This window comes from Molothrus aeneus, chromosome 20 (assembly GCF_037042795.1).
Source record: "Molothrus aeneus isolate 106 chromosome 20, BPBGC_Maene_1.0, whole genome shotgun sequence".
In the NCBI taxonomy this organism is placed as follows: domain Eukaryota; kingdom Metazoa; phylum Chordata; class Aves; order Passeriformes; family Icteridae; genus Molothrus; species Molothrus aeneus.
Window position 1 is genome coordinate 7,769,871 of NC_089665.1, and position 27,224 is coordinate 7,797,094.

General features: G+C 53.3%; 2 protein-coding genes across 2 annotated transcripts; one reads left to right on the top strand and one right to left on the bottom strand.

Annotated features, from left to right (window-relative positions):
- Positions 1 to 1,595: 1,595 nt before the first annotated feature.
- ADORA2B (adenosine A2b receptor) lies at positions 1,596 to 16,854 on the top strand. The gene is made up of 2 exons (XM_066563718.1): positions 1,596 to 2,110; positions 13,514 to 16,854. The coding sequence occupies exons 1-2, from the start codon at positions 1,746 to 1,748 to the stop codon at positions 14,193 to 14,195; spliced, it is 1,047 nt and encodes a 348-aa protein (XP_066419815.1). The 5' UTR covers positions 1,596 to 1,745; the 3' UTR covers positions 14,196 to 16,854.
- A 6-nt stretch (positions 16,855 to 16,860) lies between these two features.
- Positions 16,861 to 27,195, bottom strand: ZSWIM7 (zinc finger SWIM-type containing 7). Its single transcript, XM_066563720.1, has 6 exons — positions 27,081 to 27,195; positions 26,535 to 26,634; positions 24,428 to 24,449; positions 21,973 to 22,075; positions 17,524 to 17,628; positions 16,861 to 17,133 (listed from the first exon to the last, which is right to left on the bottom strand). Exons 2-6 carry the CDS (start codon positions 26,611 to 26,613, stop codon positions 17,017 to 17,019), a joined length of 426 nt encoding a protein of 141 aa, XP_066419817.1. The 5' UTR covers positions 26,614 to 26,634; positions 27,081 to 27,195; the 3' UTR covers positions 16,861 to 17,016.
- Positions 27,196 to 27,224: the final 29 nt, after the last annotated feature.

Below are 27,224 nucleotides of genomic sequence, written 5' to 3' on the forward strand. Positions count from 1 at the left end.
GGGGGAAAAGTGCTTCTCTGTGATAGTTCACATGGTTATAACAGGCTCTGAACGAGGGAAGCTGCGCTCATCCCAAAATAATAAATAAACCAAACCAGTGTGGGCAAGTTCAGGATCCAGCCAGCTCTGAAGGAGCAGCCAGACCTGGGGCTGTGAACCTTGAGCTCACCTCAAACTCTGCTGCTCCTTTCAGGGCACTTCAGGCAAAAACTGAGGTTTGAATCCCGGGGTTTAAGGGCTTCCCTGTTAATGCCATCGTGGGATTGGTTCTTCCCTGTGACAGCAGAGTGCCTGGAATGCAAAGTGCAAAGGTCCTGGTGGGAGTGCAAAGGGCAGTGATGCTCCTGTGTGCAGATCCCTCTGTGTGTCCCCATCAAATGAAATGAATCTCTGGCACGGCTTTCTTTCAGCATCCTCAGATGTCCAACTTGATAAAAATTACTTTGTTCAATATAAATTAAGAGTCCCCCTTTGTATCTGTCTGACCTCAAGCGTTGCTGGTCAACAGGAATGTTTCCATTTGCACTACACCCAAAGGAATAGTTTCAATCCTATTTTTCCCGTATGTTTTTTGCTCTGATTTAACTCTGGATCCTCAGAAAACATTCCCTTCCACAGGATTTAGTTTACAACTTTGTTTTTTTTTTAAAAGGAAATCAATGGCATTATCTTTTACTTTCTGTTTGCTACAAGAAGGTTTATTTTCTTTAATTGTTTGGATTTTTTTCCTGCTTTCTACCCTGAGCTATTCAGTGCTGCTGGATGCCTCAGCAGTGGTGTGAAGTTCAATCTCTGTTCTATGTTTTGATGGTGAACACAATATAAAGCATGAAACCTGCAATGAAAAGGTAACCAGTTATTAAATTGCCTTCACCTCTCCTGCTGGTTTAAGATCCACCAGAGCAGACAACCCCTTCAGGTATAACTTTTTTTTAAGCTTCTTAGACTGAAACTCAACCACTTCAGCCCTGTGAGTAACAGCATTTGCTAATCCGTGGTATTTTGCCATTTCTTACATCAGGAAATGCCCCGCTGTGCCACAACCATACAGAGACCGAGCGCTGCCAGGATTTTGTGAAATCTCCTACTTTGGGTCAGCGCTCTGCTGGTGGCGAATTTTATTTTCGGTGCTGCAACTCCGCTCTCCCGGAGCAGCAGCAGCGTCCGGAGTCCTCGACTTTGGGGACAGCGAGGGCAGCTTTTTATTCCGAATTGTGCAAAGCGGTGCCCAAAACCTCGGGGGAGCCTCACGCCGGGGCCGGGGGTGCGGGAGCGGGGCCGGGGAAGCCGTGCTGGAGCCGGGGGGTTCAGGAGCGGGCCCGGGGGTGCGGGAGCGGGGCCGGGCGCTGCGGGGGCGCGGTGCCGGTGCCGCCGGGTCCCGGCCAATGGCTCCGCGCCGCGCACTCCCCGCCCCGCTCGCCCCGAGCAGAAATAGCCCCGCCGCCCCGGCAGCGGCTTTTCCGCGGGGAGCGGGCGGCAGCGGCGGAGCATCCCCGGGCGGAGCAGCCCCGGCCGGGCCGGCCCCGATGGCCCCGCGGGCGGCGGCGGCGGCGGGCGGGCGCTGAGCGGGACCCGCGGATGCCGGGCGGGGGCCGGGCGGTGCGGGCAGCCGGGGGCCGCGACCCGGGGCTCGCCGCGCCCCTCCGGCCCCCCAGGGCCGCGGGGAGCCCGGACATGGGCGTTCGGCTGCCCCGGGGCGTGTTGGTACCTGCGGGAGGGCGCCCGGCGGAAAGTCCCTGCTTCCCATGAGCAGCGCCTGCTCCCGGCGCTGGGCGCTCGCCATGGACACTATGAAAACCACCTACATCGTGCTGGAGCTCATCATCGCCGTGCTCTCCATCGCTGGCAACGTGCTGGTCTGCTGGGCCGTGGCCATCAACAGCACCTTGAAGAACGCCACCAACTATTTCCTGGTGTCGCTGGCCGTGGCCGATATCGCCGTGGGGTTGTTGGCCATCCCCTTCGCCATCACCATCAGCATCGGCTTCCAGGTGGATTTTCACAGCTGCCTCTTCTTCGCCTGCTTCGTGCTGGTGCTGACCCAAAGCTCCATTTTCAGCCTGCTGGCGGTGGCCATCGACAGGTACCTGGCTATCAAGATCCCACTGAGGTAAGAGTTGGAGTGGGAGCGGGGAGCCGCATTCCCTCACAGCCCGGGTCTCATCCTCCTTCTCTTAGCGCTTCTAATCTCTAGCGCTGCCCCGAAAGTTTTACTGCTGACAGGTGGTGGAAATAGCAGAGGTTTGTCACTCGCTCGCTGCAGGAATGGGATCAGTGTTCTCCTTTTGCTTCGGAACACACCTGGAAGTTCAGTTTCTTGAGGATGTTTGCCTTGGGAGGGTCAGAGGTTTCCGGGCGGGCCCGCAGTGGTGTAAGGCTGTGTTTGGGATGGTTGTGGCAGGGTTGTGCCGGTATTTATACAGCCCCTTTATTGCGGTGTCCAGGCATCTCCCAGGTGATTAAATAGATTAAATAGAGGAGCAGCCACTCTTTTTCCTATTTCCTACTGTGAAAGGAGAAGAGGGGAGCAGAAAGGTTCACACAGCAGATTTAGAGTTTTACAGTTCAGTCTCATTCAAGTTCAGCATCCAAGACATGAATTGTTTTCCTTCTAATTCGTGGGAATTGAATTAAAATGGGGAAAACTGTATGGAATAGAAGTTACAGGCACCTCTCCAGTGGGCTGGTGCGGCAGCTTCTTTAAGCTGAAGCGCACCAAACCCCGGGCTTTGCATTGTGAACCACCTGAGTTTGTTCATCTCAGTCTCCTCCGTGTCTCAGTTGTCCTTCGCTGGGAATAGGACATTGATGGAGCCCCCCGGGAGGGCAGGACAGCTCCAGGGGCTGGCGGGGGGCAGAGGCGGTGGGGAAGCGGGGCGGCTGTGGAGCAGGGACCTCAGCTGAACCCCGCAAAGCCGCAGCTTCCCTGGATTCCGCTCGCCCCCGGCATCTCCCGTGCCCGGGCAATGAAGTCACCCTGAAACGGCTTCAAAAAGGAGAAAACCCTTTCACCCTGTCTGGCACCTTGCATCTGAGACCTCGCAGAGGTTGAGCAAATATGAATCAGTCACCGGGCCGAGGAGGAGAAGCGTGGCTGTGTGTCCGTGTATCCGTGCGTCCGTGTGTCCGTTTGTCTGTGTCCGTGTGTCATGCGAGCGCGGCGCGTGGAAATCCCGGGGGATGTCGCGGGAGCGGGAGCGGACCTGCAGCACAGCAGGGACAGGGACAGCAGGGACAGGGTTGTTTCCAGCATCCCTGACCCTGTTTCTGACCCTCCCAGCCACCCAGCCGGGCTCACAGAGCCACCCCGGCTCCAGAAAATGCTGTCGTGTCTTTTCCACCCGCTCGCTCGGGGCTCCCCCGGGCTGCTGGGGCAGCGGCAGCTACAGAAGCCGGTCAGATTTCTGAGTTTTAGTTTAATCACACCCCTGAAGCAGGTCAGATTTTTGAGTTTCAGTTTAGTCACACCCCTGGCCACAAGCTGTCAGGCAATAACTCTGGTTTTGTTCCACAAGCACTTTCTGCAGCTGAGGAAACTGTGGTGAGGGGTCTGTGCTCTGCTGGGAGCTGGGGGGAAGCAGAGGATCAGAAATGCCCTGAGGGATCGTTCCTGTGCCCGCAGGGGGAAGTGGCTTTGCCAGCTGATGGAACTGCCAATATTTCCTGCACTCCTTTCCCCCCAGTCCTGCTCTCGAGCACGTTTGCTCGACTCTCCATCAGGGCAGTTCATCCCAGGGCAGTTTTGCCTTGCTTTGGGATTCTTTCCCAGCTTTGCTTTCCTCACCCCATCTCCTGCCAAATCTTTTATTCCATTTGCACAAACATCTTTATTCCTATGAGTCCTTTCAAGCTGGACACAAGTGGAGACCAAGGAGTCCCATCCTAGGCTGGCTAAAGTGTGAAATTTGGATTTAACTCCATCTTGGCATTGAGGCCTATTTCAGTGCTCTCAGGAGGGACCAGCAAGCAAAAATCTCCTTCCAGAGGAGGGGGGTTCTCCCTGTGAGGAGCAGGACAATGGACAGGCCACTCCTCGGTGACAGGAGATTTAGGGACTGATACTGAAAGGCTTTTCTTAGTTGTGCACCAAGATCAAAAGGGGATAGAGGAGGTTATACAGGTTTTTACACAGGTAAAACCCTTCTGGACTGCACCAGGGCTTTCCCAGCAAGGCTTGGTTGGAGTTTTCTCTTCAGCATCATTATTCCACAGTGCTGCTGGCAGGGACTGGGGAGGAACCTCTCCCACCACCCTCTCTGGGCAGGAGCACATGCAATTTCTGGAGGCAGGGCTGTGCTGTGGGAACGGGAAGCTGATCATCAATTTCTAGGAATGGAGACTGCAGGAAAAGCTTTTCTCATTTAAACACCAGTTCTGGAGGCCAGTGCAGAGGCTGATACCAGGCCATGAAGTATTAAATGTTTAGGAAAATGATTTGTGCCCAGCCCTGCCCAGCGATTACCATAAATAATGTGGCTGTTGCAGAGCAGATGAGTGTCCTTGTCACATCCAGTGTTCCATCAGCTCCCTGTGGAAAGCTCAGCAGGGACATTAAGGACTGGCTGTGCCACATTATTTAATGCCCTTTCAGAGCTCTTTGAGAGGCTGGGCAGGCCTGTGGGCTGGGGTGCACAGCAGAACTTTGCATTACAGCCAGGCTAATAATGGATTTTCAGCTCTGTGGCTGAACCAAGAAATCCCATGGGGAAGAGGAAGATTGTTTCAGTGAAACTGGAACAGGGATGTTGGGAGGTTTCAGTGAAGCAAAGTGATCCTGACCAACCTGGCAGATTTGGGGTTGCCCAACCCTTCCCATGTGGCTGTGCTGCTCTTTGAGGTCAAGGCCTCCTCACTGGGGAAGGAACTGACAACTTCTCATCTGGAGAACTGCAGAACAAAAAAATCTTATTTTAAAAATGGTGGTTTAGAGCCCTCCCTCTTCTGGCTAAAAATATTTGCTGAATTTGACCCGAAGCCATGAATTCTTTGTGTCCCTCGAAACTCCTATTTCGCTTGTTTGCTTTTGATGAATTTTCTGTTTGTGGAGAAGCCCCCACCCACGCTGCCCACTCTGTGCAGCTGCAGCTCCCAGCCCTGCCCAGGCTCCCTTCTCCCTTGGCCATCACCAGGATGCAGCTCCTTGTCCTTGTCCCCTTTTCCTGCACCCAGCTCCATCCCAGCACTTCCTCCAAGCAGAATATCCCAGCCAGGGAATCGAGCATCTCTCAGCAGCAGCAAATCCATCCTGCACAGAGCACTTGGCACAGGGGCTTTTGCTCTCTGGCTTCCTCCAGGGCTGGATTTCACCCCACAGTCCCGTAGCTGGGAGCCAAAGAAGATTTGTAGGTGGAATAAAACAGTTTCCTTTTATTTGCATTAACCCAAATCCTTTGGCATGGAGAAGAATTATAGGTAGGGATGGATGCCTGGAACAAATGTGTCAGGAATTAGGGAGGGAGAAGAAAATCTGTATTTAGAGACCAAAAAGAGAAACACTGAGTAACAGCCCAGTGTGTGCCCCTGTGCTCTGGTACCTCCTGCAGGACAGTGAATGTGGTGCTGCTGCCTGGCAAACACCCCAGGGACCTGCCCTGGGAAAATCATCCCCAGTTCCTTGGGATTTGAGCTGATCTGCTGCTTGTCCTGGGTTTAGTTCTCCCCAACCTTCAGCTTCACCCCTTGCAGATGTGCAGGACTGATGTTCCAGGGAAGCTTTGCTATGAACTGGAATCCCAGCCACATCCTCTCCCTTTCTGCACATCTTTGAGCCCTTGCTGCCCCTCCTGCAGCCAGAGGATGCTCCATGGATTCCCAATAAGTTAATGGGATCAGGATGGTGCTGTCCTGACCTGCCTCTGCTCCTGCCAATGTCCCACAGGAGCTGCTGCCCCCCTTGGCTCTCACATGAGGGAGGCAGGAGTGCAGCTCCTTCCTGCCGGCCTTGTGGGACAGATTAAATTTGGGTTGTTGCTGTTTTTCCCTCATCCTTCGCAGAGGTGGCCCGGCTGATGCTGAGGCTCTGTGCTGCAGAGGAGGGGCTCCCTCTGAGGTGTTCCCCTGCAGGGATCTGTTCCCAGATCCCTGTCAGATCCCAGCTTTGCTCAGCAAAGCAAACTGCTGGGGTTTGATGTCAGGATTGGAGCCACTGGGGAGCAGAGAAAATCCTCTTGGTGTTCACCCTGTGAGTGCCATCAGCACACAGAGCTGCTCTTCCTCCCTGTGCCTTTGCCTCATTTCTTTCTGTCCTTGCACTGCCCTTCACCTGAACCCCTGGGCAAGTTCTGCTGCTCCCCTGTGGCTCCCGTGCTGTGGCCACTCCTGAGCATCCCAATTCTGAGCATTCCCAATTCCTCCCCATCCCCAGAGTGCTGTGCCTGGCCTTGGTTATCACTGAGTTAAACCTGCAGTGCCACAAACCCAGCAGGGACAGGAGGGCTGGGGTGTTGGGGTGTTCACTTGAGCAGTGGAGCTGTCACAGCTTTAGGGAACTTTGTGGCAGCCAAGCTGGGTCCGAGGGATGTGAGAGGCTCCCCCAGGGCTGCCACTCGCTCCAGCCTTTGGGTACAGCCAAAATACAACAACAAAATCAGGAATAATCACATGTGTCCTCATGGCAATGAAGTAGAGAGGGGAAATCACAGCTATTTTTAGCTGTGAGCAGCCTGGTTTCCTTAAAATGCATGTCCCAGATTTTTATATCTTTTCCGCACCTCCGAGGCCACTTCCCAAAAAAACAAAAGTCCTGACAGGAAAAGGAATTGGGGCCTCCTTGGGACCTCTGCCCCCTCTGCTGCAGCTGGGGGACAGCAGGGATGCCAGGGAGCATCAGGGATGTCAGGGCTGGCTCCAGGCTGTTGGCTGAGGGCACTGATCTCCAGGCTGAGTCAGAACCCAGATTTTGGATTTACAAAGTTTTTATTCTGTTCTGGTCAGCTCAATCTGTAAAAAAAAATACAGGTTAATTTTAAGATTTTTTTTTTTTAAAAAGGAACTTTTGAAATCCAGCAGAATTTTGCTCCAGAAGATCTTTTGACCTCTCTCTGCAAAAAATACACAAAAACGAAATGTTTTGGCAGAAACTGTTTTATCTTGAAGTTGCAAGTTTTTGCTTTGTTAATTATCAAGCTGCTCCTTGGGATTTTTATGAAATTTGCTGTTTGCCAGAGCAATGAGCACAGACCACAAAACTGAGTCTTTGAGGAGTGCTCTGCCCTGGCCCTGGGCTGCCCCAGGCAGTGACCACACAGGGTTTGGGGACTCCTCTTACTGTATTTGATCCACAAGATGCCAGGAATTGGTGACTCCAGCTGTGCCTACAGATGTGTCAGTCCTTAGGCTTGCAGAAGGGACTGAGTTTAGGGAATTTGTGCAATCCAAAGAGAGGATTAACTCCTAATCCAATGGATGACATCAGGCCTGGGCAGGAGCCATAAATAACCTGGGAGTGCATCAGTGGGGGTGTGTCCCTGTGGGTGTCCCTGCTCTGCCACCCTGCAGTGCCCTGTGGGCTCTGGTGCCACTGGGACCAGAGCTGCTGGGGACAAGGGACAGAGCACAGTCCCTGCAGGAGCAGCTCTTGGCCATGTCCCCCTTTTGCTCAAACCTTCCATGGGATTGTGCCCCTTGTGCTGGTACAGGCTGGGGGCTCTGCCCAGCCTGGAAGTGCCCAGGCAGGGAGGAGAGGACGGGCTGGGCTCCTGGAGCTGCTGGGATGGGCTGGGAGGGCTCGGGGCTGACCCTGCCCCATCCCCCTGCGCTGGGCTCTGCGGCCAGGGCAGCTGAGCAGCAGCTCGGTGGGGCTGCTGGGGGCCAAGGCAGCGCTTTGGAACTTTGGGAAGGGGGTTCCACCCCTTTCATTGCAGAAGGAGGGATCCAGCAGGGATCTGCCATCCCCCCTTATCTGCTATCGCTTGAGCCGGCGCTGGGAGGGGCAGCGGGATCGCTCCAAACAGCTGCCCCTGAGCCAGCCCCTATCTCCCCTCTGGCAGGCAGCTTTCACTCAGCCCCTGGTGCTGCACAGCCAGGCCCGACCCTCGGGGAGCTTCAGGAGGACAAAAACCCCCAGTCCCAGACCCCAGCAGGCTGATAAGGCTGATAAGGCCGGGCTGCAGAGCCCGGGGGGCTGAGGAGGAGCTCAGGCCTTAAACAGGGGAGAACTGCAGGGCTGTGCTCTGGGGCTGACCCAGGAACAGAAAGCACCGGGATCACGCTGGTTCCACACCAGGATCACACCAGTGTCACACCAGTATCACACACTGGTTCCACACCAGGATCACACCAGTATCACACACTGGTTCCACACCAGGATCACACCAGTATCACACACTGGTTCCACACCAGGATCACACCAGTATCACACACTGGTTCCACACCAGTGTCACACCAGTATCACACACTGGTTCCACACCAGGATCACACCAGTATCACACACTGGTTCCACACCAGTGTCACACCAGTGTCACACCAGTATCACACACTGGTTCCACACCAGGATCACACCAGTGTCACACCAGTATCACACACTGGTTCCACACCAGGATCACACCAGTATCACACACTGGTTCCACACCAGGATCACACCAGGATCGTGCTGGTGCCTCACCAGTATCACACTGGTTCCACACCAGTATTACACCAGTGTCATACCAGTATCACACCCGTATCACACCAGTCCCACACTCCCCTGCAGGCACCGTTTTGGGGCAGCTGCTGCTCTTTGGCTGCCGGGGGCTGCCGGAGCGTGAGAGCAGCGAGCAGGGCGAGGGGGCTGAGCTCATTTCCTTCCTGTGCTCCGGGGCTCTTTGGCCTCTGTTTGCCCCAGCCCGGCTTGGCCCAGCCCGCTGACAGCCCCGGGGTCTGAGCTCGGCTTTCAGCCGCTTTTTCTCACCCTGCCGAGCAGCGAACACGGGCAGATCTCACCTGCAAACCCCTCGGGGCCGCTCGAGAGGCGAGAGGCGCTCGCACCTGCCCGGCCCTGGCAGCGCAGCATCCCCGGCTGCAGACGCCGTGTGACCCCCAGATTTCCCGGCCGTGTGCCAGGGGCAGGTTTTATATCTCCCGTGTTCCTCCCTCCCACATGGCTGCACGGCCCCGTGGCTGTCCCCCGTCCCCAGCCGGGGGCTGTCCCTCTGTCCCTCTCCCGGCTCTGTCACCTCCCAGGCAGGGAGGGCTCACAGGAGGGAATGGGCACGGATGAGAATATCCCGGGCAGGTTCTAAACCTGCGGGTGTTTGACAGCCCCGGCTCGTGGCTGGGGACACGGGGACAAGGGAGGGGACACTCCCTTCCACCCGGGAGCCCTGGGGGTGCCCGTTCCTCTGGGGGTGCCCCTTCCTCTGCTCCTCCTGCTCCTGACCCCTGAGCTCACCTGAGCCGGGCTGGCAGGTGACAGACACCGTGACACTAACACTGTGACAGTGCGACAGTGTGACGCTGTAACACTGACAGTGTGACTGTGACACTGTGACACTGACACTGTGACACTGTGACACTGGCACCGTGACAGTGTGACAGTGCCACCGTGACACTGTGGCAGTGGCAGTGCGGCAGTCCCGCCCAGCGGAAGGCCGGCAGTGCTGCTGCTGTCCCTCACAATGGGGACAGATGCAGGAGGAAGTGATTTGTCTGCCCAGGACGGGGACACTCGCAGATGTCCCACTTCCCCAGCTGACAGCGTCACCACTGAGCACAGCTCTGGCCGCCAACTCCTTCCTGCTTCAACAGCACAGCTTTTTCTTTTCATTTTTTTTTCCTTTTTGTTTCTTTTTCATTTCTTTTTCTTCTCCCTGCTCCTCTCTAAGGTGCAATTTATGATTCATTTAAAGTGTCCTGCCAGGACATTTCAGCTGCTGAGTGATCTCCATTCTGTGGCTGTGCATGGAGCACAGAGGCAGCAATGGGGCTTACTTTGTTAAAGCTAAAAAAAAATAATAAAAAAAGAGCAAGATGCAAAGTACAGCTGTGAGGAGGTGACAAGGACACAATGCTTGGCAGCCAAGCTGTTCTCAACCCTTGTGAATGGAGGTGTCTGTGCATTTCCCTTCACACTTAAAATAGAAATATATGAATTGTCACTGGCTGTTTGTACCAGAGCACCTGCCTGGTCCCAGCTCTGCAAACTCCATCTGCTCCTCTCCCTGCATCCAGCAGCCTGGGCCAGGGGCAGGGTGGGGAGGGAGCTGGGGAGCACAAGCCATGGGTGGGTTTGGAGTTGAAGCTCTGGAATTGTTCATCAGAGGCTGATCCTGCTCTGGAGGCAGTGGGAGAACCCAAAGTCCTGGCCCAGGGACAGGAGGGACAGGCCAGGGCTGTGATGTGGGACATCTGAATTTCTCCTGCTGTGCTTTCCTTGTCTGACAGAGCTCAGGGGCAGCAGGGCAGGGCTGAGCTCCCCGGGGTCCAGCAGGGGCTGGTGGCAGATGCCAGGGACGTGCAGGACATGACTCAGTTCCTGCCAGGCCGGGCTGGCAGCGTGTCCTGCTCTGTGCCAGCTGTGCTCAGCACCAGCCTGGGCACCTTGGCTGCTTCCCAGCCCCGGGAAGTGGCAGCAGAAATGCAAAAACCCCAACCCCAACCATCCTCCAACACACAGAGCGAGGCTTCCAACAGAACTGGCTCCTCTGGTGTTTGCTGTGAGCTCCCCCAGGAAAACCCTGGGGTTTGGAGGGGCCATGGGGATGCTGCTGTGGCAGGGCCACCAGGAGCAGGGGACACCTCGTGGAGCCCTGGCTGTGGCCTCTGTGGGTGAGGGCACAGCAGGGACAGCCCCAGCTGCCCACGGGGACACTACAAAAGCTGAGCTGTCCCTCAAGCAGCCCCTTGTCCTCCTGCAGTGACACTGGTGGCAGTGCTCAGCTCCTGCCATCACCACAGGAGCCTGACTCACCCCAACATGGCTCCTCTGAGAGGGCAGGGGTGGGAGCTGGGGTAATTAAAGCCTTCATGCTGATTGCACCAGTAAAGAGACTTTAGAAGGAACTAACACATTGCCAGGTTATTTAATTCCAATAAATCATTTTAAAATATTCAGCTGTTATTTACATTAAGGCAACATTTGATGCCTCTAGGGGGAAGCGTAGAGGTGATTCAATATTTGTTATACATTAGTTGAGCAGACTTAGGTGAGTAAATTCACTTTAATGGGGTTTTTTGGTCTAATAATATTAAGCCTAAAAGAGAATGAAGGAGGGGTTTGCTGGAGAATTCTGAGCTGTGAAAATCTGTTGGTTCCTCACTGTCTGACCCTGTTGTATGGAGCTAAGGAAGAGCTTGTGAGACTCCTCATACCTGGATCTGCTGACATTCATTAATTTATTTTTTTAAGCATGTGCTTAACTTGTGTTGACTTAAGGGTAATACAGGCAGGGTCCCACCAGATAAGTGTATGAAGGTAATTAATGAACAGCTCTAGGACATCAGGCTGTTCTCAGTTTCACCTTGGGCTCTTCTCCCTGCCCACAGCAGTGACCACCAGCTGGACAGGGAGATGGTGGGAGGGCTTTGCCATGCAAATTCTGGGGAAATGAAGAGCTATGAAGAGCTAATCTGAGCAGGGCAGTTGCTCCCTGTGAAAATCTGCACCTCTATCCTGGGCCTCCAGCCCTCCCCACTGCTCAGCTCTGGCTCTTGCAGGCCAGGATGTTTTCACATCTTCCCTCAGGAGATGTAAAAACGCACGTGCCATGGTCCCTCTGCAGCTCTGCTGGGAGGAGCCAGCAGCTCTAAAATAAACAGGACACCAGGACAGCCACTGGGACACCAAGTGGCTTTTTGACTGGTCTTGTAAACCTTCAAGCCAAGCCTTATCTTAGCAGAAGAGTTCAGGAGAAGAGCAGATGGAAGGAGCCTTATTTGGGGCCATGTGTTGCCAGCAAGAGGCAGCTCTGAATGTCACCAGCCTGGGACCTCAGCATGGCCAAGGTGGCTTCTCCTGTTCCTGAGCACACAAACCCCTCCATTCCTTCAGTGTCTGCTTCTAAACAATGGCCCTTTGGCATTTCCCAGTCTCACCATGGTAGTTTTTGGGATGGAGCACCTGGAGAGATCCTCCAAGCAGGGCAAGCCCGAGGCAGAGCTGCAGAGTTCCCTTTCCACTGCAGGGCTGAGAGAGCAGCAGCTCCTGGTGCCTCTGCAACACTGACTGAGCTTGGCCAGGGCTGCAGCTCAAGACTCAGACTTTGCCAAGAGACTGGATTTCTGTCAACTTCTCAAATCTCAATGATTTCAGGTCCCACAAGCCCAGACCAGCTCCAGCTTCTGAAAACTTCATGTGGGGTCTCAAAGCAACAGGCTTGGCCTCACTGATGCCCTATTTGAGAACTTCTCATCTTCTAAGTATTGGAACATATTAATAATGAGAGAAAAATGCAGGAGAAGCCCTCAGTGGCTGGATCTACCCTTCAGACACCAACCCATGGGCTGTGTCCACAATTCAGCAGCACCTAAATGTGGCTGCTGCTCCTGCATCCTCCCAGCCAGCCCAGCCTGAAGGAGCTGAGGGCTCCCCCAGCCCCTCTTTGACCCCCACTGTCCCCCCCATCCTTGCAGAGGAGCAGGAGCTCACTCACACAGTGATTCACAGGCACAGCTGCAGTTCTGTGGGAATAAAACCCTCCCCTGCCTCACGGCCGGAAGAAAATCAGAACAAACGTTCTTAGGGAAGGAGGAGCAGGGCAGCCCAGCCAGAGTAAACAAGGGTGAAGAGAGAAGGGTGTGGGAAGGAGGGGACGTGTGGCAGCCAGCAGACTCTGCCTGGCTGTGGAGAGGACAGGAATGGGTTTCTCATGTTGGCTTCTGGCACCTGCAGGTTCTTCCTTCTCCAGACAGGGATCTGACGGATGCTTTGATTTTGGCAGCTGCTCTGGTTGCTCCCAAACCAGACTTTTGACTTTTGCTGCTTCAGGTTCCAGCTCTGCTTGTGTCTCTGAGCATCTGAGGGCTGGAGGGGCTATGAAAGGACTCAGTGGCATGAGGAAGGTGTGGGGCAGCACCAGGCTCAGCACTGCACCAACCTGTCCCTGGGCCACAGCAGAGCTTCTTCATAACCCACATGGGATTGCAAGGTGGAGCTGGGCACCAGCATTGCCCAGCTGGACGGGGTCAGCCCAGGAACTGCCCAGCAGCTGCCCCAGCGTGCGCAGCAGTGGCTGCTCAGAGCCAGAGGGCATCAGGGAGCCTCCCTGTCCATGCCCTGCTGGCAGGTGGTGGTTTAGGATCACGCAATGATAAAGCTTTTTTAAGCCTCCAAGTCCCTTCCCTCCCCTTGCAGGGGGTTTGTGGGCTGGGGCAGTGCTGGCGCCTCTCAGGAATAGTAAATGAGTCACCTCCCCAAACCACGGTGTGTGGGTGGAGACACAGGTGAGAGGTTTTGCCCCTCGGGCGATCAGAGAGGTGAGGCCCCTTCGTGGGTGTGGTTTTTGTCTCATTAACCAAAACACGGATGCCTTTAACTGCAGGGAAGTCGCCAGTGCCCGTTTATGTAACATTTGCTGTGGTTTTGTCCCGGGGGCTGCAGGTACAACAGCCTGGTGACCGGCAAGCGGGCGAGGGGACTCATCGCAGTGCTGTGGCTGCTGTCCTTTGGGATTGGACTGACCCCTCTGATGGGCTGGAATAAAGCCATGAGTGGCTGTCCCAACGCCACCAACGAGACAGGCACAGAGCCCCAGGGCTGCTTCATCTCGTGCCTCTTTGAGAACGTGGTGACCATGAGCTACATGGTCTACTTCAACTTCTTTGGCTGCGTGCTGCTCCCGCTCGTCATCATGCTGGGGATCTACATCAAGATATTCATGGTGGCCTGCAAGCAGCTGCACCAGATCGAGCTGATGGGCAACTCCAGGACCACCCTGCAGAAGGAGGTGCACGCAGCCAAGTCTCTGGCCATCATCGTGGGCCTCTTTGCCTTCTGCTGGCTGCCCCTGCACATCCTGAACTGCATCACGCACTTCCACGAGGGCTTCTCCAGCTCCAAGCCCGAGTGGGTGATGTACGTGGCCATCATCCTGTCCCACGCCAACTCCGTCATCAACCCCATCATCTACGCCTACAGGATCCGGGATTTCCGCTGCACCTTCCGCAAGATCCTCTCCAAGATCCTCTGCAAGGCCCAGGAGCTGCCCAAGTGTCCCTCGGAGCACAACCAGCACCTGACTGCCATCAACATCAGCTCGCCCGCGGCCTCGGTGACCGTGTGAGCCCGGCCCTGCTGCCCTGGCACTGCCCTGGCACTGCCTGCCCTGCCAGCAGGGCTCAGACATGACCACTATGGACTCGTGCAGCTCTGGTTTTATTTTTATTTTTATTTTTATTTTTGTAATTAACGTCGTGCCTGGCAGAGGAGTGACCTGAGCGGGGACACTGAGTGCAGCTCGCCCTCCTCTGTAGCCCCTGGGGCTGTGATCCCCTTGTGTTTCCTTTCCAGGTGTTTCCTTTCCAGGCTGGACACTGACTGGGGAAGACTCACCTGCTGGGGGGGTGTTTCCCCAATTGTGCTGCTCATGTCAAGTCATAGGATCTTTATTTTAATTATTATTATTATTATTATTTTTTAATATTTGGATTCATTTAGGAGTAATAATTTTGTGTCTGTTTTTTGAGTTGTTCTCCAAGTTCATACTTGACAGCACTTTGGTAATACCCTAATTATTCCATCAATTGTTTGATGCAGCTTGTATTCTCTGATGGGAAAAAGTCTTACTTAGCCCAGTTGCTGGTGTGAAACTGAATCTGTGTTCCAGGCACTCAGGGGAGGGACTGTGAGGATGGGAAAACCAGATCAGGACTGGCCAGCCCAGCATGGAAACCCCATTTGCTGAAAGATTTGAGAAAAGACTTGACCAAGGTTTTAGTGCAGAGGTTTCACTGCCTTGAAATCACTTTGGTTCACAGGGCTGTGCAACCCAGGTTTGCTTCCAGATCTGTTTGCAGCTATCAAAGTGAGGAGGCAGAAGTGCCCCAATGGTCCTGGCTGGTCTGAACCAGAGCCACCAAGGCCAGTGTCACTCTGCCTTGGGGACATGAGCTCCACAATTGGGTTTTTGCTCTGCCAGCCTTGCAGAGGTTCCACAAGTGCAGGTTTTAGCTGTGAGAGGTGGATGCTGCAGCTCCCTGACTCCTAAGGCTTGGTCTGGCTGGGACACCCCTGCAGTCCTGAAGCCCCCAGAAGCTGTGAATGCTTTATTTTCCCCCCTAATAGTAATTTTCATATTTTTATCCGTGAAAAATTGTACTTGAATCACACAGAAATCAACTCTATATTTTTTAACATTCTGTTGCACTAAAAGGGGGGTACAAGACCCCAAGAGTTTAATTTCTCTGGCATATGTAATGACAAATACAGTGTAAAATCAATTGAAAAGCTGAAGAACTCTTGTTCCTGCAGCATCTCCTGTGCCAGCTGGCAAGAGCTGCAGGCAGCAGCTGCAGGAATGACTCTGGGCCCTCCACGCACGGGGAATGGTTCCCTGGGAGTGCTGGATTTCACTGCCACTGGAGCAGCTCAGCCCCAGAGCTGGGTGAAATCACCAGAGAGCTCAGAATGGCTTTGCAGTGTTTATACCATGTCCAAGTTTAGCTACAGCTCAGTGTCTCAGATCTGGGCACTTCCAGCACGAGCCTGAGCAGCTCCAGTCCCTGTCCCAGGTGCTTCTCCTTTACCAGCCCCACTCAGCTTTGCTGACCGGCCTTGGCCAGGGCCCAGCTGAGCCAGGGCCACCTCCTGCCATCTGGGCAGGGCCTGCCTCCCTCCTCCCTCCATCCCTTCCCTCCTGTGTTATCTTTGGCCCTGTTCCTCCTGCTAATCAGGGCTGGAAAGCAGCAGGGTTTCACCTGCAGCCCTGGCAGTGTTGCCAAATGGTTACAAGCCACATTTATCCTCACAACAAAGGATGGAATCTCTGCCTTTGGCTGCCTGAAACAGACCCAAACTCTCACAGCAGCAGCAGAGTGAAACTCTCAGTGCTGTAACACCCAGAGAGAAGGTGCCAGAACATTTGTGCACATGTGAGAGCTTCCAGTGCAGCTCAGCATCCACCAGTGCTCCCTTCCCATGAACCAGAATTCCTGCAGGTGCATTGGAGCATCCTTAGTCCAGCTGTGCCTTTGGGCTGTCAGGCATTAGCTCTGGCCCAGGCCATGGTCACTGGGCACAGGAAATGCCTTTGTGGATCTGAGCCAAACATATTTCAAGGCAAAATAAAAATAGGACACCTCCTTTGCCCTCCTCAATAAAAAGCTCATTTCTCATAAAAATGTGAAGCAAAAGCAGCAGAGGAACTTTCTGTGGCCAGTGCAGCTGTGGCCATTGAGCTGTCCCTGCTCTGCTGTACATGGATGGATGTGTTCTCCTCATGTTGCTGAGATTCTGTATTTGCAGAAACTGTTATTTTCATCCCAAATGCTTCATTTACCACCCACAGCACCTGGCTCAGCCTGTGCCCCACTATTACTGGTGCTTGATGCAGCAGGAGAGGCCACACTGCCCTCAGGGAGCACAGAGCATGGACAGGGAATCCCAGCTGGCTCCCAGGGAAGCTCAGTGTGTCTGAAAATGTTTGATTTAAAGCACAGCAACCACATTGATGCTTCCAAAGATCCTGTTCCAGTGGAGGCACAGAGCTGTCACCAGTCCCAGGGTGCTGAGAGGTCTCTGCCCTACTCCCTGGACCAGGTTTGACACTGAAAAATCAGAAATTGCTCTGAGCTGCCACCTGCAAAGAGCCACAGCAGCTCTTTAATCTGTGCATCACTGAGACCTGCAGGACTGTTTGCATCCTCACATCACAATCATTACAGATTAGCTCAAACATCTTCAGAAATCCCAAAACCAGCATAAATAAATAAAACTGAAGTCAACACAGGCCTAATTAATTAATTTATCTGTGCCAGGCTGCTAATTAATGTCACACTTGGCTGCAGCACAGGAAGAAATCTACCAGCCTCAATGAGCATTTGACAGCCTTGTAGATATTAAAAATGCCAGTTACACAGCCAGGAGTGATCCAAATTCTTCCTCCTTCATCCTTCATCCTCTTCCTCAGCCAGGAGGATGTTTGAGAGCTGCTCCTCAGACACAGCCAGCTCCTGGCAGGCTCCCAAGGCCTGGCTGAGGTAGACAGCCAGGATGTGTTTGCACTGCAAAGTTAAGAGCAGGAGCAAGGCTGGGGTGCCAGGCTCAGGAGCCCATCCTGGCCCAAATGTGTTCAGTGAAGTGCTCAGCCCCCCAGGAACGCGGCTCCCTCCTGGCACAGGTGGGGCTCAGTGTCCCCAGCTCTGCCACCACCAGGACAGTGCCATGCAGGGAGCTGGCACACAGCTCCTGGCACCCTCCCCACCACTGCTGACCACCAAAAGCCCTCCCTGCACCCAGCACCCAAAATCTGGGGCTGCCAGAGGCCACACAGTGGCCAGGCTCAGCCTGCATGGCCAGCTCCACGCGTGTCTGGGGGGAAATTTGGGGTTCAAGGGGCAGGGCAGAGCCTTGTCCCTCCCCATGGCAGCCCCAGGCTGAGGCACAGAACTCACCAGAAGGCTCTCACTCTTCTGCAACACAGAAAACCCAAAGGCAGGGCAGGTGCAGAAGTGGCAGGAGCTGTAGCAGGTGTAGAGTTTGCCTGAGCTGCCAAGGACCTGAAACAGAGGCAGAGGAGGAGTCAGGGCCAGGATTCGCTTTGATTTCTCTGACTCAGGCTGGGTGTGCACTGCCCCAGCACTGAGGGGAGATGTCACAGCACAGAAGTGTCCCCAAGCACTGCAGTGACCCACCCAAGCCTGAAGCTCCTCAGGCCTCTCAGGGTCTCTCCAAGCTCCTCTCCCTGCAGGTGAGGGTGTCCTGCAGCTGTGCCTGCAGCAGGTCCCAGCCCCAGGGACCAGGAGAGGGCTGGTGGCACCACTCCCTGAGCTCCCATCCAGTGCCAGCCCCTCCTGTGGGCTCCCTCCCAGCCCTGGCAGGCTCACAGGTGGAAATGACAGAGACTCTTGTCACAAGTGTGACCCCGGGGCCACCACAGGCCTGGGGACAAGAGAGAGCAGCACTGAGCCCTTGCAGGGAGGCCTCTCCTTTCCCAGCCACTGAAGGCTGTTCTGCTCTCAGAACCAGCTGCAGCTACTGGAATCCAGATCTGCCTGAATAAACAAAGCTGAAGTCTCCAGAGAAGCCTCCCTGCTCCATCTCTGCTTTGGGAACAGCACTGCCTGCTTTTCCCACATGCTGTTCCCTGCAAGGCTGGTACTGAGGCACCAGGCTCAGCAAACAGGTGAAAAAAGCTTTATTTTCCAGCATGGAGCAGTCTGTCAGCTGCTGGAGCTGACTGCAGGGTATAGGAAAGCCAGCCTGTGAATCATTAGTGCTCTTTTGGTCTCCTCAAGACTGGAAAATTGCTTTTAGGAAACTACTTTAAGGGCTCACCCTATGGGAAGGGAAGAATCTGCAAGAGCAGAACACACTTGCACAGGGCCCAGGGCTCTGAGGGCACATCCCAGCTCTCTCCCATCCCAGCTCCCTCCATCTGGCTGGGTTTGTGGCACACACACCCCCAAATCCAAAGATGAACCCAAAAAGTGCAAAGGCAGAGGAGCTCTGCAGAGTGCTGCTCCCCTCCAGGACATCCCTGGCATCCCAAGCCCCTCCAGGGGAACATTGTCCCTCCCTGTCCAAAGCTGCACTTCCAAGGGGAGCCCTCCCCTGTCCCCTGGAGCTGCCCCCGCCCCCTCTGCCCAACAGGGAGCACCCAGAAGTTCAGGCTCTCCCACAGAAATGCCAATGCCTCAAAGTCCCCCTCACTCCCAGCAGATCCAGGACATAAAACTCACATTCCCATTTCAGGGTAAATCTCTTTTTTTTTTTCTTTTTCAGTCTGGCCTTTACCCTGGGTCCTCCTTTTACTGCAGGCTGAGTTTGTTTCACTTGTGATAAGTTTGTTTTCCTGCAGCCCCTTTGATTGCTTTTTCCAAGATGAAGGATTCTGATGGTGCCTTCCCTTCAGAAGTGTTTTCCTTTGAGGAGGGGGGAGCCACAGACAGACACTGCCACATTTGGGCTGAGCCCAGCGTTCCCAGTCCTGACCTACATGGCAAGAACACAGTCTCTGCCTAAGAAAGCAGAATCTAAAATCCAAAGACTGGGAGAAGAAGGTGCCTCTGTTCCTGGCCAGCTGCAGCCCTGCCAAGCACTGGGGTTCTCCCCTGGCCCTGAGCTGAGATTCCCTCCTGCTGTCCTCATCCCTGGGCCTCAAGGAGGAAAAATCCCCCTGGAGGTGTCCCTGCCGGTGTGGGGGCACAGGAGGCTCAGCTGAGGCACCAGCACAGGGACAGACAGACAGACAGACAGCACCACAGCCTGTGCCAGGGCCTGCTGCTCAAACCCTTCACTGTGGGACATCTGCCACACAGTTCTGGGAAATGGATGAAAAAAGACAAAATAAAAAAGAAATGAAAGTGCAGGATGTGAGCAGTGCAGGATGTGAGCAGTGCAGGATGTGAGCAGTGCAGGTGCCAGCTGGCAGGGCTGAAGCTCTGCCCTCCTTCACTGCCACAGCTCAGCATCTCTGCCACTTGGGCAGAGCTCAAGGGAGCCCCAAATGCTGCCAGGCCAACCCTGCCACAGCCAGCACAGCTCCAGCACAGCCAGACCCACCATCCCTGCAGCAGGCAGGATTTACCCCTGAGCTGAGCAGGGCAGGTGTCATCCAAGCTCTCCTGGGATGATTTCAGCTCTGAGGCACCCAGCCAGGGGCACTCATCAGTGCTACTCCTGTTAAACAGAAGGGCATTAAGGGACAAATCACAGCTCTCATTTGACTGAGGGGTCCTTCTTCTCCCATCTCAGCTCCTCAGGGCAGGGACTGCCCACACTACAGGGCCTGTCTGAGCAGAGCCTTCCTGCCCTGAAGCAGGACCTGAGATGTGCTGGCTGATAGGGAATTATCAGCAGCCCAGATTTGGCTGTAATGACCCACAGGAGTTTCACAACAGAACCAGCCCTGTGGCCTCAAAGAGCTCTCCAGAGGCAGCTGCAAGTGGAAGCAGCACCTCACATTCCAGCTGAACCACATCTGGTGCAGATGGCAGGGCTGACTTTGTGGGGGATAATTAGCAGGGATGATTGTGCAGTGTCCAGGCAGCCAGGGATGCCCTCTCTCCAGGAGCACGGCTCGGGGACATTCCCACACATTCCCACACAGGAATGAAGAACCAGTGGCTGCAGTGCAGTGTCCCACCCAGGGCTGGGTTTCTGTGACCCCAGATGTGTTCCTGTCACTGCTCCAGCCCCAGGGTAGACTCTGCTCTTTGTTTCTGCATCTCAGACAGCTGTGATGAGGGAGAATTTCACAATGGCACCAACCTCACACCGCCAGAGAAAATATCTCTTCAGATTCCTCTGTTAATGAACTCATCAGCGTGGCCTTAATCAGCAATCAAGCTCCACAGAAGAGGAATGCAGCTGCAGGCACACAGGAATCTCCTTCCTGGAGCTTTGTCCTGCATTAACTCCCTGACCCTCCTGGCCAGGGGTTCCTTCTCCACAGGGAAACCAGAGGCTCCCTCTCCCTGCAGAGGCAGGAGGGCAGTTCTGACACTTGTTCCTTTTCAGTGTGCACCAAGTGAGCCCTTTATTAATATCAGATTAATAATTGATGCCCAGCAAAGCTCTGCCTTAGCCTGCAGGGCCTGACAAAGGGAATGTGACCATTCTCTGCCCAGTGGCATTTTCAGACAAGCAACAGTGAAAAAGGGAAAGCCTTTGAGCATTCAGTTAATCAGGATGGCAGCTGCTGTCTAAGGGTGCTGGAAACTTCCTAGACTTTACCAAACATCCACAGGCAAGCCCTCAGCTGCAATCCAAGGCTGTTCTTGAGCCCTGGTTATGATTCATGTCCCTCTGGAGGGGCTGTGTCCTCTCCATGGCCCCAGAAGTGATAAAGGCTCCATGTGCAAACCAAGCAGGGCAAGCTCTGAACACGTGGGAAGGGCTTGTGCCAGCACTAGGCCTGACTTCACAGCCCTTTTCTCACCCTACAGGACCCCAGAACACCTCCAGGGGAGGAGAAAAGGTCCTTTGCAGAGGGGATACTTGGAAATGTTCCTCTTGGAACATTTGGGTGCTGCAGCACTGAGCAAAGACATTTCCCTTTCTGTGGTGTGTGAAAGCACAGAACCAGGCCCAGTCCTGGAGGGGCTGTGCTAGCTGAGGGGTTGGGAGTGCTGAGGAGAAGGAATTGGTGCTTTTTGACCAAAATCTTTGGGACACAGAGTCCCAGTGCTCAGCCAGGGCACAGCCATGGGCTGGATGCAGCTGGTCAATGGCTCACAGCATGGACAGGTTGTCCCAAAAGAGATGCCACCAGTGCTGGGGGACCTCAGAACAAGGAATTGTGCACAGTACAGGAAGGTGAGAATGAAGCACCAATGGCTCCTCACCTCACCCCCACCCTGTGCTGTAATTGATCTCAGGGCTGAGGTGAGTTCCTCTCCCCAAAATGCCATTTCATGGGGAGGTTTCTGTGATTCACAGCCTTGGCTACCCTGAACCAGAGTGAAACCCAGGGGTTTGGCCAGCACTGCTCCCCCACAGGCAGCAGAGATCTCCTGCCAAGCAGAGGTCATGACAGGAAAGAAACAGAGTGAAGGCAGATAATGATGAGTTGTGTACAACTGGTCAAGAGGAAGAACTTCCTCTGCTGGATAGGATGGGAGTAATAAAGCAAAATTAGCAATCCCTGGAAAACTTCCTCCTGACTGTGATGCCCACAAACACATAAATTGTCTCTGGCTGGCTGGGAGCCACAGAGAAAATGGTTCTGAACTGTGCTGCTCTAATTCCAGCCTGTGGCTGCTGCTCCCCAGGGTCACCTCAGGAGTTTGTAAAACACTGGTGTCCTCCCTGTGTTTATCCATGCTCTGCAAGTCAGGAAAACACTGTCTCAGATGCCAGCTGAAAACCATCAGAAAGGAAGAGCAAAGAGAAGCCTGTACCTGGTAGAGAATCCTTCCACTGGGGGCCCTGAGCCGGGTGACAGAACGCTGATCCACCAAATCCAGAGCTGGGACTGCAGATGGGCCAAAAATGAACTTCAGCCTGGAAGAGAACGTGTCTCTAGTTAGGTCACAGCACAAAGGGAGACCCCCAGCTCAGGGCACAGAGGCAGCCCTGAAGGAGCCCATTGTAAAAGTAAGACACTTTTCCTTGGTGCAGCAACTGGAAATGTCCCAGGAGCACAAAGGAACAACCAGGAATTTTAGTGGAGCACACAGAGCCAGACTTGGGGTGCTCAGGGCAAAAGGGGCTCTGGGACACCTCAACTCTACAGCCAGGCTGTGCTGGATGTGCTGCCCTAGACTCTCCCTCAATCTCTGCCCTGGATTGATCAGTTGGTCCTGAATCCCACCTCCAGGCATGGAGCACACATGGAGCTCCCTGGAGAAAGGGGAGTGCAAGGATGATTCAAAGCTCCTGGAGCAACAGGAACTGGGGCTCCTTCCTCATCCCCTGGAGATCAGTTCAAACCCTGGGGAATGAGTGAATCATTTTGTAGTGATCACATCTCCTCCACCACAGTCACAACTGAGGGGTAAATTATCCTTTCTCTACCCACCAAACTGCATCAGGAGGAAGCTGGAGAACATCAGGGAATTACTCAAGACACTCCATGCACATGGAGACACCAGATAGCATCAGTTTTACATCTGTGACCCAGCTAGGAGCAGGGCTCAGAGACAGCCAAGTTATTCCACATAAACACCCAGGGGCAGCACGTGCCTGATGTCCCTCCACTCTCCCTAAAAACCTTTGTCCTTTCAGGGCTGCAGAGCATTTATGGATGAAGGAGTGCCTGGGATGGGGATCACTGCACATCCCAAAGGGGGATTTTGTCTCCTGCTGCTCCTGTGCAGGGGTATAGGATAAGGTGTGTGTTAAATATGGACATCTTGTGTTAAATATGGACATCTGCACCTTCAGCCCGTTGTCCAGACAGCTCATGGGCTCCAAAGTCATCCTAGACCAGTAAATCCAGCTGCTCTGAGTGTTTCCAAAGAGCTCAGGGGCAACTCAGATAACTTTACAGACCTTTCACCAGCTGAGAAAAATCTGTGTAGTCTAGATTGGTTCCAAGGGTAAACAACAAGGAAATCAGCAGTGATGAAGAGATAGCACCAAACACGAGCAGGAGACCAAGAGAAAGGGGAAAGTTTCCAAGTGCAGGGAAGACAGGGCAAGGCAGAGCCCCAGCAAGGCTGAGTCAAGCTGACTGATAAGCAGCCAAGCAGACAGATAGATTCCAGGAAGACCAAAACTTGCACAAACTCAAGGCAAGAAGGGTTGGCTCCATCTGAGGAGGTGGGTGGGGAACATTTAACTAAGACATTCCTTCATGATTAGGTTTGGGACTATAAGGGGGCTGAGTTCAGTGAGTTTCAGGAACTCTTTTAAAATCTAGGGAATTCTTTTCTTGTGTATATAATTTGATCACTTCAACAGGAAATGCCCACAGGAAATTCAAGGACTTTGGAGATTTGGAAGAGATTGGGAAATTAAATCAGAATACTTCTGAGCTGCTGGATGCAGGGAATTGATGGAAATCCAGCTGCCAAGAGTTACCACCATTATTAAAGACAACAAGGGAATTTCTCTCCTCTTTTCTGAGGAGAAGGAAACAAAAGCTTTCAAATCTGATCCCACCTTTCAAAGGCCACTGTGGTCCCAGGAGAGGGAGGCAGCACACCTTTCACAGGTGGTGTGTCAGATAACTTTAACACAAAGGCACAAAGGCCTGGAGGGTTCCTGGTGATCTCATCCCCCAGCAGGCAGGAGCACAAGGTTAAAGATGAATCTGAAAAGTTTCTTCCACTGTGACAATGCCCCTTCTCCACCTTCAACACCAGCTGGTGAGGGCTGAAGTTGTGAAACTTGGATCTCTTAGGTCACTGCTGGGAATGATTAAAGCATTCACAGGGTGACAAAACTGACCTGAGACCGCCCCCAAACAGAAGAAAACTCTGAGTCTCCAAGTTAACATTTCCCTTGAGCAGGGTGATGCTCAGGACACCTCTCCCTCTCCACCACACGTGCCCATGACTCAAAGAGCAGGAGTGAGCTCAGGGTGCTCACAGGGGCAGGAAGGCAGAGGGATGAATCACCCTGGAACACAGCCCACTCCCACAGCAAACTCCTTCCAGAGCTGAGGCTGGGTCCAGAGCTCAGGTTAAATATCCTGGGTTTAAATTAGAGCAAGTCATCACAGGAGATGCAGTGATACAGAGATAATTTTGTGAATCTCTGGGAAAAAACCGTTCAGAACCTTCATTTTCACTACCACCAAAACCACCAGGATTCCTGTGTTTCAGCAGCACTGGGAAAACCAGGATGAGAGCTGACCACCAAGTGCCCTTCGGCAGGACAGGGGCAGGAACTGGGGCAGAAGACACTCACCCCAGCAGCAGTTCATCAGGGACTGCAACAGAAAGAAAAGGAAACATGATTTTGCAGAATTTCACATCACAGGGGGTCACTGTCCTCCCAAGGTACCCCCAGAGGTCACAGAGGACTGCAGAGCTCTCAACACCCTCTCTAGCCACCAAAAAAGCAACAAGGAGCAGGGAAATGATCCATGATGGCAGTGCTGAGGCACTTATCAAGCACGGCAATCACAACCACAGGGATTCATTTTAAAAAGAAAAGCAGAAGCCCAAATGTACTTTCTTTTATGACATCCTACTTTTAAAAGCACCCAATAAAAGGCAGGAGGCCTCAGCATCTTACTCTGTCACTTTAAGAAGCTGGTTAAAAAAATATATATATTGTTTTCCCTGAAACTCTCCTGGCAGGAGTTGAGAACTCAGGCCTCACAACTTTAGAAATGTTGTTCTTTTCCCAGCACAGTCTTGCAGGGCGCCACTGGTTTATGGCTTTTACTGCAGCCCACTGAAACATTGTGTCTCCATTTATTGGAACTTCTCCTTAAGATGGAAAGTTAGACTCCAGCAAATTGTGTTTGTTGGAGCTGACAGCTCAGGCTCTCCTTGTCCACTCTGCTCTTTCTGTTATCACCCAGGGGACACTGTGTACTCTGCCTCCATATCCCACTGGAAGATCTGGATTTTTGACTCTAAAATAATTTTCTTCTGACAATTGAAAACACTCTCTATGACCTGCACTGTTGGTTTGAATTTTCCAGCTTTATTTGAATTTGATTCTGCAAAGGGATCAATCAGTTTGTCTCCACAGCCCTGTCCCAATGTGTGCTTTAGTACCACTCTGCTTTTGTAAGAAGGACGTTTTTAAAGGGATGTGAACTTCTTTTTTTTTGCTTAGTTCACAACAGGATTTATAAAGCTCTTTTAAAAGTCACATGTAGATTTTGGATGTACTCTAACCTGACAGGAGCCACAGAACAAGTGTGCCAAAAAGCTGTCACTGGGGTCACTCTGACAGTTTAGACATGAAGTCTCTGCCCATTCCTCACTCCCACATAGTGCTCAAGACAGATTTATCTGAATTCTTATTTGTTTGGGTTCTGTGCAGTTAAAAATATTCCTTCAGCAGACTCTTTCCTTGGGAAGAGCCATTCTGTGCAGCTCATCCAGTAAACACAAACACTAATATTCTCTCAGCACAGATCCAGCAAAGGTAATTATTCTTAACTAGCTGCTGGAATTGGCCAGGATTTCAGTGCTGGCTGGTGCTCCTTGCACTGAAGCCCTGGGAAGTTGTTCCTGTCCCTGGGATCAGCAGCACACCCCCTCTGCCGGTCAGCCAGGACACGGCTTTGGGAAATTCCCCTTTCCAAGCCCAGTGTTGGGATTGGTGGATCTGTAGAACCAGCAGAGCAGAGGACACAGCAGAATTCCTGCCCGGAGCATTAATTTATCATCCTTCAGGTGTGACCACGGGCACCAGGAGCTCTAAGAAGCAGCAGAACCCATAAGTCTCACATTATGAAGAAAAGAGTCCAAAGTGGTGTGATTTTTGAATTTGACTTGGAGGAGGGGCTGCTCCTCATTATCTGTGCTTCTGTTGTCACAAAAAGGGACATCAAGGTCCCTGAGACAGCAGGGCCAGGTAGGAAAGGGGAGGCACAGGGCTCTCATCAGCGCTGCATGGGGTGCGGGCACTGCGTGATTAGAGTTTAAAAGAAAAAGTTTTTATTCTGCGTGTTTTCTAGCTTATATACTCTTAACAAAGCATAATTTTAAGTCATTAACTACATTACAATAACTTATAATATTCATTAGTGCAAAGTAATTAGTGTTAATATAATTACCAAAAGTTTTACAGAAATTTAATAAGGCACGTACACACGTTTTACTTACACACGTAGTTTAGCTTACAGAAATTTTAATGTATCTTTTTATATCTGTTTTTATACTAACGGCTTTGTCTTCTTTTTTGTTATGGATATACTCGAAAATCATCAATTGTTATTCCTTCTATTAACTCAGCTTTGCTTGCAGGCCAGCTGTCAAGCGCGGGGTGTGACAGGCCCCGTGCCAGTGCCAGTGCCAGGGCCCGGCCTCTCCTGCTGGCATCCCCCACATACCCTGCGAGGTCTCCTGAAAAGCCTTTTTGATCTCTCTCAGGAGCTCTTCTGCCACTGCTGGCAAGGTGCTGCTGTCCATCCCACGGGCACGGGATCATCCCTGCAAACCAGACGGGACAGGAGACAGTGGGAAATCCTTGGGGTCACCATGGACACTGAGCATCAGGGGGGTTAGCTGGGCACCCCAGCCCAACCAAGGAATGGCATCCTTTAAGATGTTTTAGAACAACTCCTAAGATGTTTTTTTTACACGTTCTAGGAAGGGGATTCCCCACAGACACACGGGTGGCTCCGGGATGCCCCCACACAGGCAGGTCCCGTGGGAAGCACGGCTCGCTGCCCACAGGATGTTCCTCACGTTCCTGTGGACGAGCAGAGCTCGGTGCAGCCCCCGGCACCCTCCGCAGGTATTCACACACACGGACCAGGTCCCCTTCTGCCGCCCCGGCTCCCTCAGCCCTTCCCGGGTGCTGCTCCCGCCCCTTCCCCATTTTTGTCCCCTGCTCCGTGTCCTGAGGAGCCCGGCATGGCCGGGGCGCTGCTCACCAGGGCGGGCAGAGCGGCGGGACCCGCTCCCGCCCCGCTCCCGGGGCTGTTCCCGATCCCGGTCCCGATCCCGCTCCAGTTCCCGGTCCCGCTCCGGGAGTGACGTCACGACACCGCCCTGTGCCCTTGTGACGTCACGCGCGG